Source organism: Apis mellifera, linkage group LG6, assembly GCF_003254395.2.
Source record: "Apis mellifera strain DH4 linkage group LG6, Amel_HAv3.1, whole genome shotgun sequence".
Lineage (NCBI taxonomy): Eukaryota > Metazoa > Arthropoda > Insecta > Hymenoptera > Apidae > Apis > Apis mellifera.
The window spans coordinates 16408258-16426847 of record NC_037643.1 but is presented as its reverse complement, the minus strand read 5'-3'; the positions used below and the strand labels follow the sequence as shown (position 1 = coordinate 16426847).

The window sequence follows — 18590 nt, the reverse complement described above, 5'->3', positions numbered from 1 at the left end:
ACAACACATCGATATTCTTTTAAGGTAAATTAATAACAAAATATTTGCAATATTTTGTTCATTACATTTTAGATTTACACATCAATTTCATACGTATATGTATAACTTCTATATAATTATTAGTTATATGTAATTTTAAAAAAACATGTAATAAAAATACACGTGATAAAATAATCAGTACCGATATTAAACTTTTTAATATAAATATATTTCTTACGTGATATTAAAAGTCAACTTTTTGATACGAATGAACTTTTCATAAAATTACTAAACTAATTACTAAACTAAATTACTTACTAGATTATTTACTAATTACGGAATTACTAGATTACTTACTAGATTATTTATTAAATTTCAAAATTATTAAATTATTATTAAATTATATTTAATAAACAAAGATAAAATAATAGAATCAAAAAATTTTGTTTCATTAGGAATCAATTTTTATAATTTAGGATCAATAAACGTATTATTTTTATCATTATTGATTCATTATAATTAGCCTTAAGGTAAACTTTCGGTAACATTAAATGCATGAAAACAGAATGATCAAGTAGTAACGGAGTTATCGATAACGATTTCAATTGAAAAATTTCAATTTCTCGAATTATTACACATACATAATTTTTCCCGTAAGAAAAACCTTCCTATCGACTGTAGGTGGGTTCATTGGTAGGTTGGCTCGCTGGCTGACTGGTTGGTATCGATGTGCAGGCTGGCAAGCCGGCTATGCTGGCTCAGCACTCTCCCTCGTTTCTCCTTTTTCTTCCCGTGAGCAGCCACCTTTACTCTTGCTTCTCTCTCGTAGTCTTAGCCTGAAACGCGTTCCATAAACTTAACCTCCTTAGAGTCGCGGTTGATGACTTTTAATTTGCATCTCTAAAGATTATTATTTTCTAACTGTCCAAATTATATATATATATATACAGATATGGAGATATTTAATGTTATTGATATTATTATTGAGTTGAGAAATAATGGAAATTGAAAATTTAAGAGAATAGAGAATCGTGTATTTTTCACTAAGAAGAAATTAGATTGATTTCCAACTGGAGAAATAAAAAAAATGAAAATTTATAGAAATAATAATTGACGAACTTCGTCGAGTAATATATCAAAGTTTGTATCATTATTACAAAGTTATAGCGAAAGTAAAATATGTAAGAGTATAAATATAAGAGTGTAAATACAGTAATATAATATCGTTATAATTAATCTTTTCGTATTAATCTTTCTCTCGAACAAAGGAATTCGTTAAAATTGAATCGACGATCGAATATTTCTGTCATATTTCTAAAATGATCTCTTATCGATATATTTTCGACGATTATATCATTAAAATAACGATAATAAAGAGAATCAGTATATGCGACTTTAAAAGAATGTATAAATGATAACATGAATGTCGTATATAGGGACAAAAAAAAAAGAATGCAAAAATATTGAAATATAGATAACGATGAGGAAGACTTCTCTTGCTTCATCGTTTCATTGGGTTATCGATTTAACATCAAATAGCCTTTTATCGAAAAAGAAGCGCACACAATTATTTTTTGGTTTTCTTAATTCAATGATTAGTAGCACGCGTGTCGCTTTTTTACTTATTAAATTGTTAAAAATTGTTAATTGTTATTAAACATCAATAATTCTTATTTAAATCTATTCGATATTTTCCATTATGTTACAATTTAGAAATATAATATCTATTTATATTTATTTACTATACTTCAATTACATTATAAATTCATGAAGCATATTTAAGAAAATCATCACAAAAATTTCTATTTTAACTTTCATTTTTTTGAAATTCTGAAATTTTTATTTATTATAGGTTATATTATAGGTTATATTCTTAAAGTCGTTAAACTTGAGCATTTAAACAATCATCTCCAAAACTAAAAATAGAGAATATTGAAGAAAAGAAAGAATCTCAAAATCGTAAGTTTTAAATATAAAATCGATATTATTAAACGGAATAAGAATAATTACTTTAGTGAATAAAAATTTGTTTTCTACGTTTTTTTACAGAAAAAAAATGACGAAACTCTCTTAGTTATCTAATAAAAAAAGAGGTACGAATTATCATAATAAAATTAAATCGATGAAAAATCGTGCAAAATTTCATTAAAATCGGCGTATATCGATGTTCCCTTGTTAATTAATGATTCAATATTTTCAGAGTTTCGTTTGATATATGAAGAAGAATAATAGTTATGTACAAGAGATTGGTTGCGTTTGAAAAGAAAGAATAAATAGAGAAAAGTTTTCGATATATCGTAATTTCGTATCGTTGGTCGAACGACTGGAAATCTATAGAAGATGGATAAATGGCCGATTGGCATTGGAGTTAAGATCAAAAGAGTCATAGCCCAAGGAATTCCCTCGAACGTAGAGTGAAAGAAAAAGATAGAGTATGGTCGAACAGAGAGGAACTGGAATTGTTTGGCTTTCGAATGCAATTGCTTGTCGTAAATCTCGCGGTAAAGTTTGTTGCGAGCTAACCGGACCTCTTCTACCAGATGCGATAGATCAGTGTCCTTTGACCTGTCATGCAACTGTGATTATGTAATGATAACGAGCAAAAGGAACCACTGTCTCATATTTTCACTTATAATACTGTTTCCTAACTTTTTAAGCAAAATTATTCCCAAATTGCATAGAAGGATATTTTTAAATAATAAGTAAAATAGATATAATCTTTCATCCTTTTAAAAATTAATACAAGGTGAAAATTAAATAAAAATTAAACGTTAATCTATTTAATATGTGTTTTAGATTTTGCAATAAGTTCGTTATTATCTACGTTTGTTTATAAAAATATTAAACATCTATAAATAAGTGATGAAGATATAAAAAAAAAAACAGATCTGTGAGATATTCCGTATATATAAGAAAATATGGCTTGTAATAAACTACCTTAATTAGTTTATTGTTGATCAATAATGAGATAAGTACGTTGGACGTAAATAATATGCAATTGAAATTTCCAATGTTCGTAAATACGTAGCGAAAATCTTTATTGGCAACTTTAATTATAATTTTCTGTCGTAAGCAACATTGTCCTATTAATTATATCATTTTATAACATGATGTAATCATCTCTAAAGAGCAAGCTTGCGGCAGCATTATCGCTTAAAACTTTTATACTATTCTAAAAATGCAACAAGTTATACATACATATCGTTTGACCTTCACCTCATTCCATTTATAAACTATCCGTACAATATTGCAACTATGTTTAATAGTGTTAAATGTTTTGATCCTCCACGCAAACAAACGAAAATAAACTGCGTTTAAAATCAGTCCCTTTTATTGTGTCTCATTTTGTCGTAAAAATGACAAAATTACTACTTAATTTTACTAATTAGGTTATTTTTAGAGGGAACGGCTTTAAATAGTTCGAATCTCTGCAAGAACGCTGTAAAAATATTAAAATGCCAAATTTATTTTATAAACGAATAATGATTTTTTTTATTCTATTACCAATAACTCGATAAATATAAATTTCAAGTTGGTAATTTACTTTTTCGAGTGATATGATACATGTAAATTATAAATTAGGATAAATTATAACCTCTTTAATCTTAAAATTTTTTTGAGAATCGTAATTAATCGCGATCATTCATGTTATTTTACAATGATCATTACAAAAGAAATTTAATAAAAACGATACTTGGAACAAGCATACCGATGTCTTCACCTTGCATCGATCTGTTTCGCAATTTTTTTAACCAATTACAGTAATGCTTATTCCTCTTCGCTCGACACTTCTTCAGGACACGCGTTGTCGAATGCAAACAGTCGATTAAAGGTCGTTGCCCATCCAATAATAGAAGGGCATCGAACCACGATCCAATAAATATTACAAATATTTCAATCTATTGATTTTAATTTTCTTTTCCAATTCAATTTTCATTTTTAAAATTTTATTTAAATTGTTATTTAAAATGCAATTATTATGTTTAAAATTGTAAAACGCTATTGTTAATTTATTAATTTCAGTGTTGGACCAAGCATCAAGTAAGAACTATAAACAACGAATCTTTACGATTATCATTACATGTTAATCAATTATAACCTAAAATTCATCGATAACAAACATTCTGATCGGAGATGAAAGAAGGTAAGAGGAAAATGATGAAGAAACGTAGGAAACTTTAAGAACCATAAACAACGAATCTTTATCATTACATATTAATCAATTATAACCTAAAATTCATCGATAACAAACATTCTGATCGGAGATGAAAGAAGGTAAGAGGAAAATGATGAAGAAACGTAGGAAACTTTAAGAACCATAAACAACGAATCTTTATCATTACATGTTAATCAATTATAACCAAAAATTCGTCGATAAAAAACATTTTGATCGGAGATGAAAGAAGATAAGAGGAGAATGATAAAGAAACATAGGAAACTTTAAGAACCATAAACAACGAATCTTTACGATTATCATTACATGTTAATCAATTATAACCTAAAATTCATCGATAAGAAACATTCTGATCGGAGACGAAAGAAGGTAAGAAAATGATGAAAAAACATAAGAAACTTTAAGAACCATAAACAACGAATCTTTATCATTACATGTTAATCAATTATAACCTAAAATTCATCGATAAAAATCGTTCTGATTGGAGACGAAACAAGGTAAAAGGAGAATGATGAAGAAACGTAGGAAACTTTAAGAATCATAAACAACGATTCTTTACGATTATCATTACATGTTAATCAATTATAACCTAAAATTCATCGATAAGAAACATTCTGATCGGAGACGAAAGAAGGTAAGAAAATGATGAAAAAACATAAGAAACTTTAAGAACCATAAACAACGAATCTTTATCATTACATGTTAATCAATTATAACCTAAAATTCATCGATAAAAATCGTTCTGATTGGAGACGAAACAAGGTAAAAGGAGAATGATGAAGAAACGTAGGAAACTTTAAGAATCATAAACAATGATTCTTTACGATTATCATTACATGTTAATCAATTATAACCTAAAATTCGATAAGAAACGTTCTGATCGGAGACGAGAGAAGATAAGAGGAGAATGATGAAGAAACGTAGGAAACTTTAAGAACCATAAATAAAGAATCTTTATGATTATCATTACATGTTAATCAATTATAATCTAAAATTTGTCGATAAGAAATGTTCTGATCGACGAAAGAAGATAAGAGGAGAATGATGAAGAAATGTAGGAAATTTTAAGAACCATAAACAACGAATCTTTATGATTATCATTACATGTTAATCAAATATACAAATTATAACCTAAAATTTGTGGATAACAACCTAAAATTATAACCTAAAATTCGTTTTGATCGGAGACGGGAAGAAGGTAAGAGGAGAATGATGAAGAAACTTTAAGGTCTATCCGTGCCTTTAACCTAGCCTGTGCCAAGGTGACAAGACAGACAGAATTTTGTTGGTCTAGACGGGCGAGTGTCGCAAAGACCCCGGAATAGAACGTGGAGGAGGGCGATAGGATTGGCCATTTTGTTGGCCGAGGAATTTGTCGACGCTGCACTTCGACGATGTCCTCTGCCTGCCGTTTTCTTTTTCGCTCCCTCCTCGCCGTTCGCCCTCCGTACTCCAATACCAAAAGCGGAGCACAGTTTCGCGATGCGGCGAGTTCGAAAAAAATTTTTTTTTGCACCGCCAGTTGCAGCAGATCGACGTGGCCGACGATTCTCGGAAATTTTTGCACGCCTTGAATCGGCACACCTGTGCCGATCTGAGATTTAAGGGAAGAGATCGATTTCTCTGTGTTATACGTATAATTTTCACAGTGGTATGGCCGCCTTATATTTTTCACATTTAAATTAAATTTAAAGGTATAGTAATAAATGAATTTTATTAACGTATTTTATGATTTCAGAAATAAATAAATACGAGGAAAATAACATATGAAATAAATTTAGAGAATAATAATATTTATAAAAAGAGGTTTGGAAAAAAACAAATTTTTTTTTAAAAAGAAAAATATATATTTGTTAATTATGTATTTTTGTAATTATATATATATATACAACATAACATTGTAGAGGGAGAGAGAAGCGCTCGTTAAAAGTTTAGAAAATGGATGGTTGCACGCGCGACGAATTTGTTTCCAAGCGGAGTACTAACGAGTGGAAATGAGAAATAAAGAAATGGAAGAAGAGGAAAAAAGGAATTTGGTGGGAGGAGATGCAGACGGGGGAAAGAGAGAGGGTGCGAGAGAACGAAAATTTGATATTCATGAAGCATTTTAAAGTCGTGCCATCCGAGAAATGGGTATAGAATATAGACTGCTAAGCAGGGGTAGACATTTGTGGAAACCTATTTAAATGCGAGTTCGTGATTCGCGCCCATCGTTCGCATCTTCCCTCTGAATTCTCTGAGACGTCGAATTTTTGTTTAATAGAAAAAAAAAAAAAGCTATTTATACTTTTATAAATCATTTTTAGAATGTTTCTTTGTTAGGAATATATAAATAAGTAATGAATATATTGTGAAACGCATTTCAAAAATAAAAGAGATAAGAAGTTATAAATAGATCGTGGAAATTTATATATATATATATGTCGATCTATTTATTATTTTATTAATCTGTATTTATTATTTTTTTTTTATTTTCCATAGTTATTTCTATATGTAAACTCAAGCTCAAAGAATTAAAAGATAGATAATAAAAGAGAATGAAAAGATAAATAATATCTAGTTACAAAGTTAAAATATTCAATAACCTCGATATTTCAACTGTCGAGAAATTAAAAAAAAATAATTCTGGTTATCCAACCAGATAGCAATTATTTATCTTGAACGATACTCGGGAATTCGTGTCGCCAGAATGAGGTCACGCATTTAATCTCGTGCCTCAATTTCCCTTTGCGAAATTTTTCCGATTCAAATCCGCCCGCTGAAAACCGGTCATTAACTTTCGCGTTCCCTAATTCCGGTCGCGCGGCCGTCAGCATATTTTATCGGCGTATTGTATCGTCGTTCCTTGTTTCAAATGCGGCTAGCGATAAAGCTAGTGACGTCTTAGATCGTATCGTATTTCTCCCGCGATAAATTCCGTATTTTCCGAATTTTCAGATCGTGCACGCTCGATAACGAGTCCATTCCTTACGTACAAATCGCGGCGCTAAATTGAAAAATTTCGAAAAAAGAAAGCAGAGTATAAGTATACGCGGGCAAGGATCAGGAGACGATGTGCGTGCATATTATGAAAGAGTGGGGGAGAGTAGCAGTAGCGTCCGTTGAAAAATTATAATAATCACTTTAGAAATTAATGGTAACCTCCGCGAAGGCACGGGAGATCCGTGCCGGGAGTGACAAGGTGGACCTCCGTAGTGGGAGCAAGAGTAGAATGTGCAAATGGCGACTCCTCTCTCATCGGACCAATCGTTGCACGCGTCCGAGGGCCGAGTAACGTTGGCCACACCCATTCGCGACGCCAACGTGTCCTGCGCGTAGAGGTACTCTCACCCACACTCGACGGACCAGTCACCACTCGGACGACGTATTCAGCTTACCACACACGTCTTCTTTTTCTTTTCCACCCGGATCCCCGGCTTGTGACGTACACGCGCGCGAGAAAAATCGCGATAAAACAGAAGATAGTTTTTCGTCGATTTTTTCGCAACGAATTTTATTAAATTCTTGTTGTACTTTCGATCGGGCGAAATAATTTTAAGTTCGTCGATCGAAAGGACTGTGAATCGGGAATAGATTCGCTTTTTGGCGGGAACATCGCGAAAAAGTGAGCCGTGAGTGACAGTGTTGTCAGTGTTGTCAAAGACGCGATAGACGTCTAATCGAGCGACTCGATCAGTGGATTTTTTGATTTTTTAATCGAAACGATCGTTTTGTGGAATAATTGTGTGATAAAATATACATAGTTAGTAGAAAGTGATTTGACTAACCTCTTATAAACACTTTTTTCACATTTGAAAAAAATTCTCGCCGATATAAAGTTAATCTATTAAAACTCTATTTTATTATTTTACATTTCGATATTTATTAAAGTTTACTAGCATCTGTCTAGGGACAAACGTTACAAAACAACGCGTGTTCTTGAAAAACGCGTATCATATCAAGGATCAACGAAAATAATTACCAGTTATTTTCATTTATTAGAAAGAAAATAATATAAACCAGTGAATATTTAAAGTGAAAAATTGAGAGTTTAGCTCACGTGGCGTGTATTGGTAATCGGTATCACGTTAGAAGATCGGGAATAGCGATTTCGGTAATCGTTAGGCGGAGTCGTCTGGAAAGGTGGTCACGACGCAATAAACGGTGACGAGTTGTCCAGGAGGTGGCGAGGGCGGTGGCGGCGGTGGTGGTGGTGGTGGAGGTGGTGGAGGCAACGAGAAGACGTTCCCGTATGCAGCCACAACGGGCACGGTAGAGGAGGTGGAGGCGCAGGAGGTGGAGGTAGAGGTCGACGAGGTTAAGATGGAAGCCGAGGAGCATCTCGCGAGGGAATACGTACAGGAGTTTGTTCTCGATCATCTCGATCCCGCCGACGTCAAACGGGAGGTTAGTGATTGATTATTACCACTACAGATCCTATATGGTACATTCCATCTCTTTTATAATTATATTCTTTATTTTTTTTATAATTATAATTGCGAATGGTTTTATCTTATGTGTGAAAAATCGAAAGAATTCGAACGAAAATAATTTTTCAAATCAATTTTTATTTTTTTTTTTTTCTTAAAAGAAAAAAAGAATAATTTAACATTTCTCCAAAATAATATAGCCGTTATAATAATTAAAGAGAGGATTGAATCTCTATTTAACTTTCATACATTCAGTAACGAATTTACATAAATATTCTGGCTTAATGGATAATTGAATTTTATTTTATTTTTCGATTCTGTGATTATTTTCATTTTTATTTATCCGCTTATCAGAGATAATCCTGTATCATTTAAATGATAATTAAACTGCGGATGTTTTTATACACTTAAAAAAAGAGAAATTTAAATGCACAAAAATATAAAATGGACAAACAAAAAGATATCTAAAATTAATATCTATTCAAGTTTTTTAATTTATTTACATTTGTACTTCATTTCATTAATGTTTATAAAATTAAAATTTGCAGCATTTTAGATAATTTATAATAGGTTTTAAAATTTTATTTCATTTCACCATCATACATTGTCATAATTTTTCTTTTCATTTATTGTATTAATATTTTTCCTTTTTACAATTTTATAAATTTGTGTGATATAATTAAAATATTTAATTTATTTAAAAGATGATTCTTTTTCACAAAAATAAAATATATTTGCATAATTTCTTTCTCTGTTACAATAAATATGTTATAGTTTCTAAACAATAAAAATCTGTAAGATAAGATATTCAAATTATATACATTAATGTTATACTAATCGAATATCTGTTGATTAATTCGAAACTTTCATCCATTGAATGAGGTCATTCACAAGTTAGTTTATCATGTTTTTTTTTCATACAGAGACAACAAATTAATTCATGTGCATTACACTCTGAAAATTTCCACTGAAGTTGAGATTGTACATGCATATGTATATATAAAGTCACGTGCGCCGTTTTGCATTATATAAGTTTGAAATTATTACATTGTATATGTATATATGTAGAAAAAAAACATGAAACACATTTCTATATGAGTACTGGTTCATATAAATATTGAACATTTTTCGTATTCATTGGAGAGATATTAAATTTATATTCAGTGTTATTGCATACATTGTACGTTGATTGAGAGTACAATATTTTATTCTTGTGAATTAGATGTAAATGTAATTGCCATATGATATTGAATATATTGAATAATTTTTGAAATTTTTTCCAAGATCTTCCAACGTTTTGAAAACCTGCAAAAAGAAATTTGTATTTTAATCGAATTTTTTAATTATAATAATTCAATAACAACTTTAATTTACATTTAACTTTACATTATTATACTTATTGCTTAAAGCTGTTGATTTCTGTTCAAAAATTATGTAACTTCTATCTCTACTTCTTTATTCATTATCATAATAGTATTTATATGTATTATAAATGAATATTCAAAAAACTCACGTTATTCAGAAAAGATTATTTTTCAATAATTTTCATATTTACTTACACTTGGATTGTTTCCAAAATATCCAACAATATCTAAAAGTAAATCCAAAGTAAAAAAGTCATTAAAGTTAATCTTCATTTAATCCAGGGTTTTCTAACCTTTTTTTGCAACGTTTGTAATAACTCTTGACACTTTTCCTGAAAGAAAAAAAAAGAAACTTAGAAGAGAGTGAAAAAGAGGAAGAAAAAGAAAAATGAAAGAAAGACAAGAGACTAATCAATTGTTTCGTTTCAGGTACGAATCAGTTCCCCAATGATGGTGAACGGTAGCGTGGTACAATTACCTGGCCAGGTACAAACTCAAGGCCTAGCTCTGGCGCCTTTGACGCCGCCGGCGCACGAGCTCGAGCAACCTCATCCTTTGTACGGGCAGCCGCACATCCAAGTGCAGCACGGTGTCCTGGTGAAGGCACCTCCGGGTGCAGCATCTCATCTGACAACCCTTTCGCATCCTGGAACACCACCGGATACGCCTCCGGTTTCGGCGTCCCCGCCGCCGTTGCAATTGCATAGAGGAGAGCAGGATTCGCGCGAGAGAGGATTGTTCCTGCAACTACAACAACCTGGCTCAATCGTACAGGATGAGATGCAGCCCGGCACAGGTGGCATGGGATGGTTGACGCAATCCCTTAGACAGGAACCGCTCGATCTCAGACCTCATTGTCCTCAAGAACCGCCGGAACCGCATCACGAAGCTTGGCCGAGTCATCATCATTTCCAAGACCTGCAACGTTTGCAACGTTATCCCAGACATACTGGTGAGTGAAGGAGTTTTGGGAAATAGGAATTGGGAACAAGGAAATACTAGAACTGAGGAAAATAGATTTTTGAGATAAATAAAAAGAAATAATTAATTTAGTATTGATATAAAATTGTGAATAAATCTCTCTTTAAAATGATAATATTTACATAAAGAAATATAGATATTATTGTGAGAGTTATAAATTTGTATTAAAAACGTGTAATTAATCATGATCAGTGGTTGAAAATTCAATTTGGAAACATGTTGCACATTGATCTTACGAAATTTCTACGAATTTGACGTTGTATTTATGTTTTTGTAAAAATATCATTATTTATCGACGTACGTTTATGAAAACATAACAAAAAGTTGTTATTGTTACGAAGAATAATAATTAACATCGTTTAAATATAACATAAAAAAGCAAATAATAGATATATTTATTTTGTAAATAATAGATTTATATTTATATTTGCAACTTTTATTTTTCTCGAATCCGAATAAATGAATTTCCATCCTTGTCCTTTAAAAAGAAACGTATTTGAGGTTAGAAAATGTTATTGTCATTAGGTGGATACATCACGATGTCAGGCCACATAGAATACTGTGGAGGTGCTGGATCAGGCGGCGGGATGCTTCCCGCGGGCGGAAGTGGAATTTCAGGAATGGAAGACAGTATGCAAGGGATACAGATGCAAAGACCGATGAGCGTTTGTTCAGTGAGTTCTTGTGGCGCTAGTGGACCGAGTCCAGCCCACAGGACAGGGAATGGTCTTTATCCAAATTGCGGGAATAATAATCCCCAGGAAGAACTCATGAACGACGAGCTGCTCATGTCGCTTTCCGTGCGTGAATTGAACAAACGCCTCCATGGTTGCCCGCGGGAAGAGGTGAGTCAGGTCTCTTACATTTTTAACGACACTTTCGCATAGGTAATGCCTCGCCTTGGTTTCATTCACAAATTTTTCTTTATTTCGCCTCTCGTTCTTGCTCTGATTCTTTCTACGTTTTTCTTTTCCATTCAATCTTTTTTTATCGTCGCAATAATATTTACAATATGTTATCCGTGAAAATCTTTTCGATAAAGATCTTTTCGAAAGAGGTAAAGACGAAATAATTGTGAAATCGATAGGATTCGTAGCTAGATAATTTTAAGTGAAACGAGAGTGAATTGGTATCTGTGACTGCAGTAGAACAAGTCGTTTTTTCGTCCGACACGAATCGTTACTATGTTCAATTACCTAATCGAATGTAAAGTTCTTTCTTTTTCAATAAATATCAATTTCCAGTTTATGAGACTTCTATAAACTTCTTATCTGTTATATAAATTATTTCATCTCATACATGATTAATATTTGAAACTCCCAAAAGACTTGATCTACGAAATAATTTAACGTTGACACGAAAAGGTTAGTTTATTTAAAAACGAAATATTTCAATATATTTCACGAATATCTTATTTTTATTTGTAAATTATTTAACTACTTACCTTGATATATTAACAATAAATGTAGATATATTTTAATAAATCTATTAATTTATTATTTAAATATTTTAAACACAATAGTATCTTCAAACGAAGTCAGTTCCGATCATTGACGATTCGATCCGAAGTTCGATCAGTTCCGATTATTGCCGAGTCGATCCGAAGTCGAATTACCGCTCGTATTTATATCTCGAATCGAGTTTCGAGAATAATACACGACAGTACGTATTGAGATTTTGCTTGATCCTGTTCGAATTTTTGCAGCTGTTCCAAAGTTCCAGTTCACAAAAACAATTAACAAAACTGCGTATAGGAATAAGAATCGAGCAGACAGAACCAATTCATCTCTTATTAATCCGAGATCCATAACGAATTCGTTCGTAAAAGGAATCCTCCTGTTTTGCGAAGGTCGTACGCCTGAAGCAGAAGCGACGTACGTTGAAGAACCGTGGCTACGCTCAAAATTGTCGTAGCAAGCGACTTCAACAACGACACGACCTTGAGACAACAAATCGTAATCTGCAGAACGAACTTCAACGGGTAAAAATCGAACTGGCACGGGTCCAGCAAGAACGCGATCTTTATAAGCAACGATGCGAGATCCTGAGAACACGGCAGAGCCACAATCATAATCACAATCACAATCATCATCAGCAACAGGCATCCCAGCAGCAACAGCAACCGCAATCACAGCCGCAGCAGCATCAAACGCAGAATCAACCGCAACAACAACCACAACAACAGCAGCCGCCTCAACAACATCAACCGGCGCCTGCAAGTCCAGAAGTCTATCTGTGACATCGACAGCGCCGAGGAGGCGCTTGCTGGACCTGAAGAGATATCCGTCGTGTAATCGCGAGATTCTTGATCGGTAAGTAAAAAAATAATATTTTTTTTATATTTAATTTTATATTCTCTTATAATACAGATATAATAAATATATTTTTTTTTTATTTCAAGTAGAAATTTTTTTTCGTTATGGAATTCGTTCTCTTATATGTTTTTAATAAGGATCATCGATTTGCAATTATAGTACTGCTTGAAGTTTCTTGAATTTTTATAGTAATATTTAAAAGGTGAAGTATTTGTAAAGTTTTTTGTTGCTTATTTTTAATGGAATATTTAATGCTTAATTTTATAATAGTAACATTTTATAGTAACATTTTATAGTAACTTTTATTTTATATTATTTCAAATATTCTATTTATATTTTTAAGTTATACGATAGAATTTTTATGCTTTGTATCTTATTGTTAAATATTTTTGTCAAGAAGAATATAATGTGATTGTTCGAATGGGATTAAAGCTGTCGTTTAGATTTTCTATCGGATCAACTCGTAATCCTGCGTAAATCCTCGTATCATGATGAAAATCCTTTCAGCTTTACATCTCATAATAGCTATATTTATAATCTTTTCATAAATAATTTTGACCAAAATTTTGATAAAAATTTTTGTAACTTTCGTTTATTCTTCATTACATATAATTTTCGCAAAATGTTTTATAATTTTTCTTTCCGAATAAACGAATTAAAATAATTATTATAAATATTATATTTTTCGGGAAAAGAAAAACCGTAAAGATGATCATTTTCCAAAATTTTGTTCACAGTGACATACCTGTGCGCGTGGGTTGAAAAAAAAGAAAGACCAGACAAGCAACCGGGTATACACTTCGAGAAATGTGCGTTTCTTATTTTCTTTCGATCTGTGACTTAAGTCTTAAGCACATCTTTAATCTCGTCTACGTGTATATAGCGTTTAGTTCTTCCATATTTTTTTCTTATGTATATGTATAGATTTGTTAAGAGCTACGGCAAAAAAAAAAAAGAGCCTTGACTGTTAAATCGACTTTGTAAATCGCGTATGGAGTTACCAACGCAACTAAGGTATCATTAGATTAAAAATAATTAGTTCTATTCTCATAGATATATGAATATATTGCTCGTGGTAGACTGGACGTCTTTACCAAATATTGTACCAAAAAGGGAATAAACAGAAGAAAAATAGAAGCGAATCGTATTTACTTTGTTGTAGCGCAGCAAAAACACGAAGTAAGAATGAAGCTCGTGCTCTACCGTTCAAGAGATTTAGCATTTTATTGATTGTTATTTAATTTATAATTATAACATAATTTCTTTGATATATTTCGTCGCGAATAATTGATTTGAATAGTCTTCGTTACTATTTGTTATTTTTTATTTGGTATTAGTAACATTAATCTTGGACTAGTGGTGCTGGATCATAGGAATGCGACAATTTAGGTTATGTTATTTAACCTTTTCATATAATATATTTGTACAATTTTACAATGATACATCAAGATTTTTTGTTTTGAATTCAATTATTTGGATTTAAAAAAATAAAATATTATTTTAAGATTAGATTAAGTTATCGATTAAAAGTATATTTTCATTTTTTATGAATAAAATTTTAATAAATATATAAGATATTTATATAAAAATGGGCATGCATAATTTTTTTGCTAAGAAAGAAAAACTTCTTAGATTTATATAGAAATGAATTTTGAGGAATATAAATTATAGTGAAATATTTAATACAAAATAAAGTTAAATGCCCTAAAATTAAATAACCTAATCTAAATCGTGTTAATTACCTGTGATACCAATCAAGAATTATTCATCGTATCAAGTACGATCTATTCAACGACATTTTTATTAATGTTTTTTTAGAAACCGCTTAGTTTTTTATGTAAATGATAAATATTTTAAAACAGTGCTTATAAAGTGGAACACGCCTTATATATTTTAATCCTCTTCATGCGTTATTATAAGAAAAAGACGATTCAAAGAAAGATTAACAAATTTAGTGACTTAATTTTTTTTTCTATTTTTTTTTATTAAACAGAAGATGAAACATTGGATAGAAATATACGCGAAAATAAAGCTTGGACAGCATTAGCTTAATATTTCATTTCACCCACTATCTTTTTTTATTGTTCCTTCTTTTTCTTTGTTTATTTATTTTGAATAGTTATATATATGGAGTATAATATGTACATAATATGTACATAATTTTTTGGAACTATTGTTTATTGTGACGAAATCAAAATTATACATCTTATTATTAGAACAATTATCAAATTTATACAGAATACAAATAACCATATAAGTCTATCTAGAAAATCGTCAAATCTTTCGTTGGTTATGATTGCTTAATTTTTGCGACCTGATCAGTTTAGATTCGGTCAGCTTATTGCCATCTAGTAGCCAAAACGCTAATTAAACAAGAAAAATTAGATAAATCCAAATCTATCGGTGTAAGCGTGTTTTCACTTACCTACAAACATTGCGGCCCATACTTCGACGATTAATCGGTGAAATAGACAATAGTACGAATCGTTGTGCATTTCTGTGCCAATGAATATCGTTTATATTTTGTTTCCTTTTTACTTTTATCGCAATAACTAATTCTTACAAATTAGACGTTGGTTTTTGTTTCGTTTCGTCGTTTTGCGATGCGAAATCCGACTCGAATCGCGTTCCAAAGATTGCATCGTCCAAATAAAAAAATGAAATCTGTTTCTGGCTTCTATTAATATCTATGATCACGTATAGTGCGAATGGATTGGTAATTATCCATTTTCGATCAAAAATTTTCGAAATGACGAACATCGGGAGCCAGATGGATCTCAAGAAGATAAAAAATTAAAAACGCGTGTTGATACATTTTCATTGCGCGAACAGTGATATCGATTTTAGTACTTATGGCACAAATTGATCTGTATACGGTAGCTCGGTATAAATTATTGGCCAAATTTTAGATTTCTTTTTAGGGGGTTCTTTAGAAGAGAAAAGGGGGCTACGTTATATTTTTTTGCGTTGAACAGCGGCGTAAATTTTGGTGCGAAATTTTTAAATGATTATCTAGCGATATATAATAACTACGCGATAGTAAATTATTGAAAAAATCTTCGAAAATGAAATTTTTTAAAAAATAAAAATTTTATAGATAAATAAAACTTTTTTATTCATTTTTTTGTTTAATTTGTAATTATATGAGTATAAAAATGATAAGATATCTATTTGATACAAAAATTACGCCACTGTCATATCAGATGACATATGAAGTACTATATTATTGTTTTATCGTGATTGGATTACTTTAGGTCGTTTCTGTCGACCGACAATGTTTCCAATTCGATTTAAGAATGTTTTAATTCCCGTTACATCTTTTCATGTGTATATAAAATAATTATTATACTTCTTATTATAAATAAATGTCGATATCGGCAGTTTCAGATACATCTGCCTATCTTTTTCACCCGTATATTCTCTATAATCGTATCCTATCCTTTAGACATTTTATATTTTAGAAAATGAAAAATAATCTTCGTTGTAAAAATATAATCGAATAATTATTGAGAAAATTTATTAAAAAATAAAAAAATTTTGAATTCTCTTTTTTCTTTTCATACCGAATTTTTTTTTTATTTTATTATTAAAAAATTAAAATTTTTATTCAAAAAGGTTTATTAAACCTAACCTAAAAATTGTCAAAAATAAATATTGTTACAAGATTCCTAATTTTGATATAAATTAATAATATTTTTTTTTTTTAGAATTAGAAGAATAATATTGTTCTTAATTAAAGCGCATGAAGAAAGAAAAAAAAGATGATAAAGAAAAAAATTGTGGAAGGAAAAGTTCTGGTTAACGGCGGTCCGCATTTCGCATGATTCTAGGTGTAACGTGCAATGTGCAGGCTCAGCATTTTATTTGAGAGGCAGACACGAGCATTGGGTATGGAATCCCCTTCATTCTTTTATGCACCAACAAACCTTCTTTCGTCTATCTCTTTCTTTGCCATTCTCATTAATCTTCCCGTAACTTTGACCAACAAATATTTGCAACACGTGCAAGTATCAGTTTCGAATTACTATATCAACGTGACGATCGAGCGAATTAAAACTTCGTAATTTTTCTTCCAGATAATATTTTAATTTCTTTTTGTTTAATTTAAAACAATTAGACTTAAAAAACTTAAATTTCTTTTCTTTTCATTTCTAACTTTGATATTTGCATTAAAATTACTTGGAAAAAAATAATTGGAGCGATTCAAAATTGAATAACAAAATTAAAATTAAAATCTTTATTCTTTTCTTTTGCTGATTTTCTTTATTAATCTTTATATAGCATAATTATGATATAATTATAATATATAATATAACATAATAAAATTGAAATAATTCCATCAATTTTAAAACGAGATACCAAATTAAATTAATCTAACCTAAAATTAAAATTTTTTTTTAGCTTATCCTTTTGTCAATTTTTCTTAAAATATCTAATTTTAATTAAGATCAATGATCAAAATTGTAATGTTGAACAATTATAAACACAAGATTTATCATTTTGACATGTTCTATTTTCGAAAATGAGAAACATTGGCACGCGTTTTCACAAAAGCCACGAATGGACGTGGAGTCTCGTCGTTCTCGGCTTCCCTCACTTTATTTGCAACGCCGTTTCTGCTGACACCGCCGTTCCACGATGAATCCATCGAGATGGAACGTTGGTAAACAAAACGTTCACCTCTTTCGGTGAAACCCGTAGCGTGGAATAGAACGGTTCATAAGATCGTGCCCCGTGTATACACACATACATACATATCCGTGAAATTACGAGCACGAATAATTCGGCGGATATATATAATCTCGGATATTCAGAAATATAGAAAAGTCTACACGAGAATTAATAACGCATAATTAATTGGCAGATCGCAAATATTATTAGCGTTTTTATACAATTGTATAATGTTCTTGTTTTCACGTTTTTTTTAAATTCAATTTTTGGAAATATTTTTTGCTTTAATTTAACTTAATTTTAATGTTGGAATTATAAAAATATATCAAAACGATTTTAGATTTTTTATTTTAATGAAAAGATACAGATATTTTTTTAAAAAAATTATTAAATTTTAACATTAGAACTATGAAATATATTAAAATAATGAATTTTAGATTGTTTTTTTTTTAAATTATATATTTTTTAATATTTTGTAATATTTTTTAATATTTAATTGCTTAATATTTTAATTTATAAAACTTGATATATAAAAGATAAGAAAAACGCAAAATGATATCAAATGAACAAACTTTATAATAATTTATTTTTATTATGTTATTTTAATTCTAATTTTAAATATCTTAAATTTCTTGAATAATTTTTATAATGTAAATACTTGTAACTATTATAGAAATATATCTGAAAAATCAAATTA

General features: G+C 30.4%; 1 protein-coding gene and 1 long non-coding RNA gene across 3 annotated transcripts; both read left to right on the top strand.

Annotated features, from left to right (window-relative positions):
- The first annotated feature begins 4164 nt into the window (after window positions 1-4164).
- Window positions 4165-6548, top strand: LOC100577141. Its single transcript, XR_003304934.1, has 6 exons — window positions 4165-4522; window positions 4641-4787; window positions 4906-5351; window positions 5448-5804; window positions 5892-5959; window positions 6058-6548. It is a non-coding gene; the product is annotated as an uncharacterized LOC100577141 (long non-coding RNA).
- A 1793-nt stretch (window positions 6549-8341) lies between these two features.
- On the top strand, window positions 8342-16612 carry LOC724861 (transcription factor Maf). 2 transcript variants are annotated; one of them, XM_006570912.3, is made up of 5 exons: window positions 8342-8539; window positions 10356-10878; window positions 11433-11752; window positions 12757-13219; window positions 13960-16612. In XM_006570912.3, the coding sequence occupies exons 1-4, from the start codon at window positions 8456-8458 to the stop codon at window positions 13144-13146; spliced, it is 1317 nt and encodes a 438-aa protein (XP_006570975.1). In that variant the 5' UTR covers window positions 8342-8455; the 3' UTR covers window positions 13147-13219; window positions 13960-16612. The 2 variants fall into 2 exon arrangements, with proteins under 2 accessions (XP_006570975.1, XP_016768386.1); XM_016912897.2 differs by having other exon boundaries at window positions 11433-11761.
- The last annotated feature ends 1978 nt before the right edge of the window (window positions 16613-18590 follow it).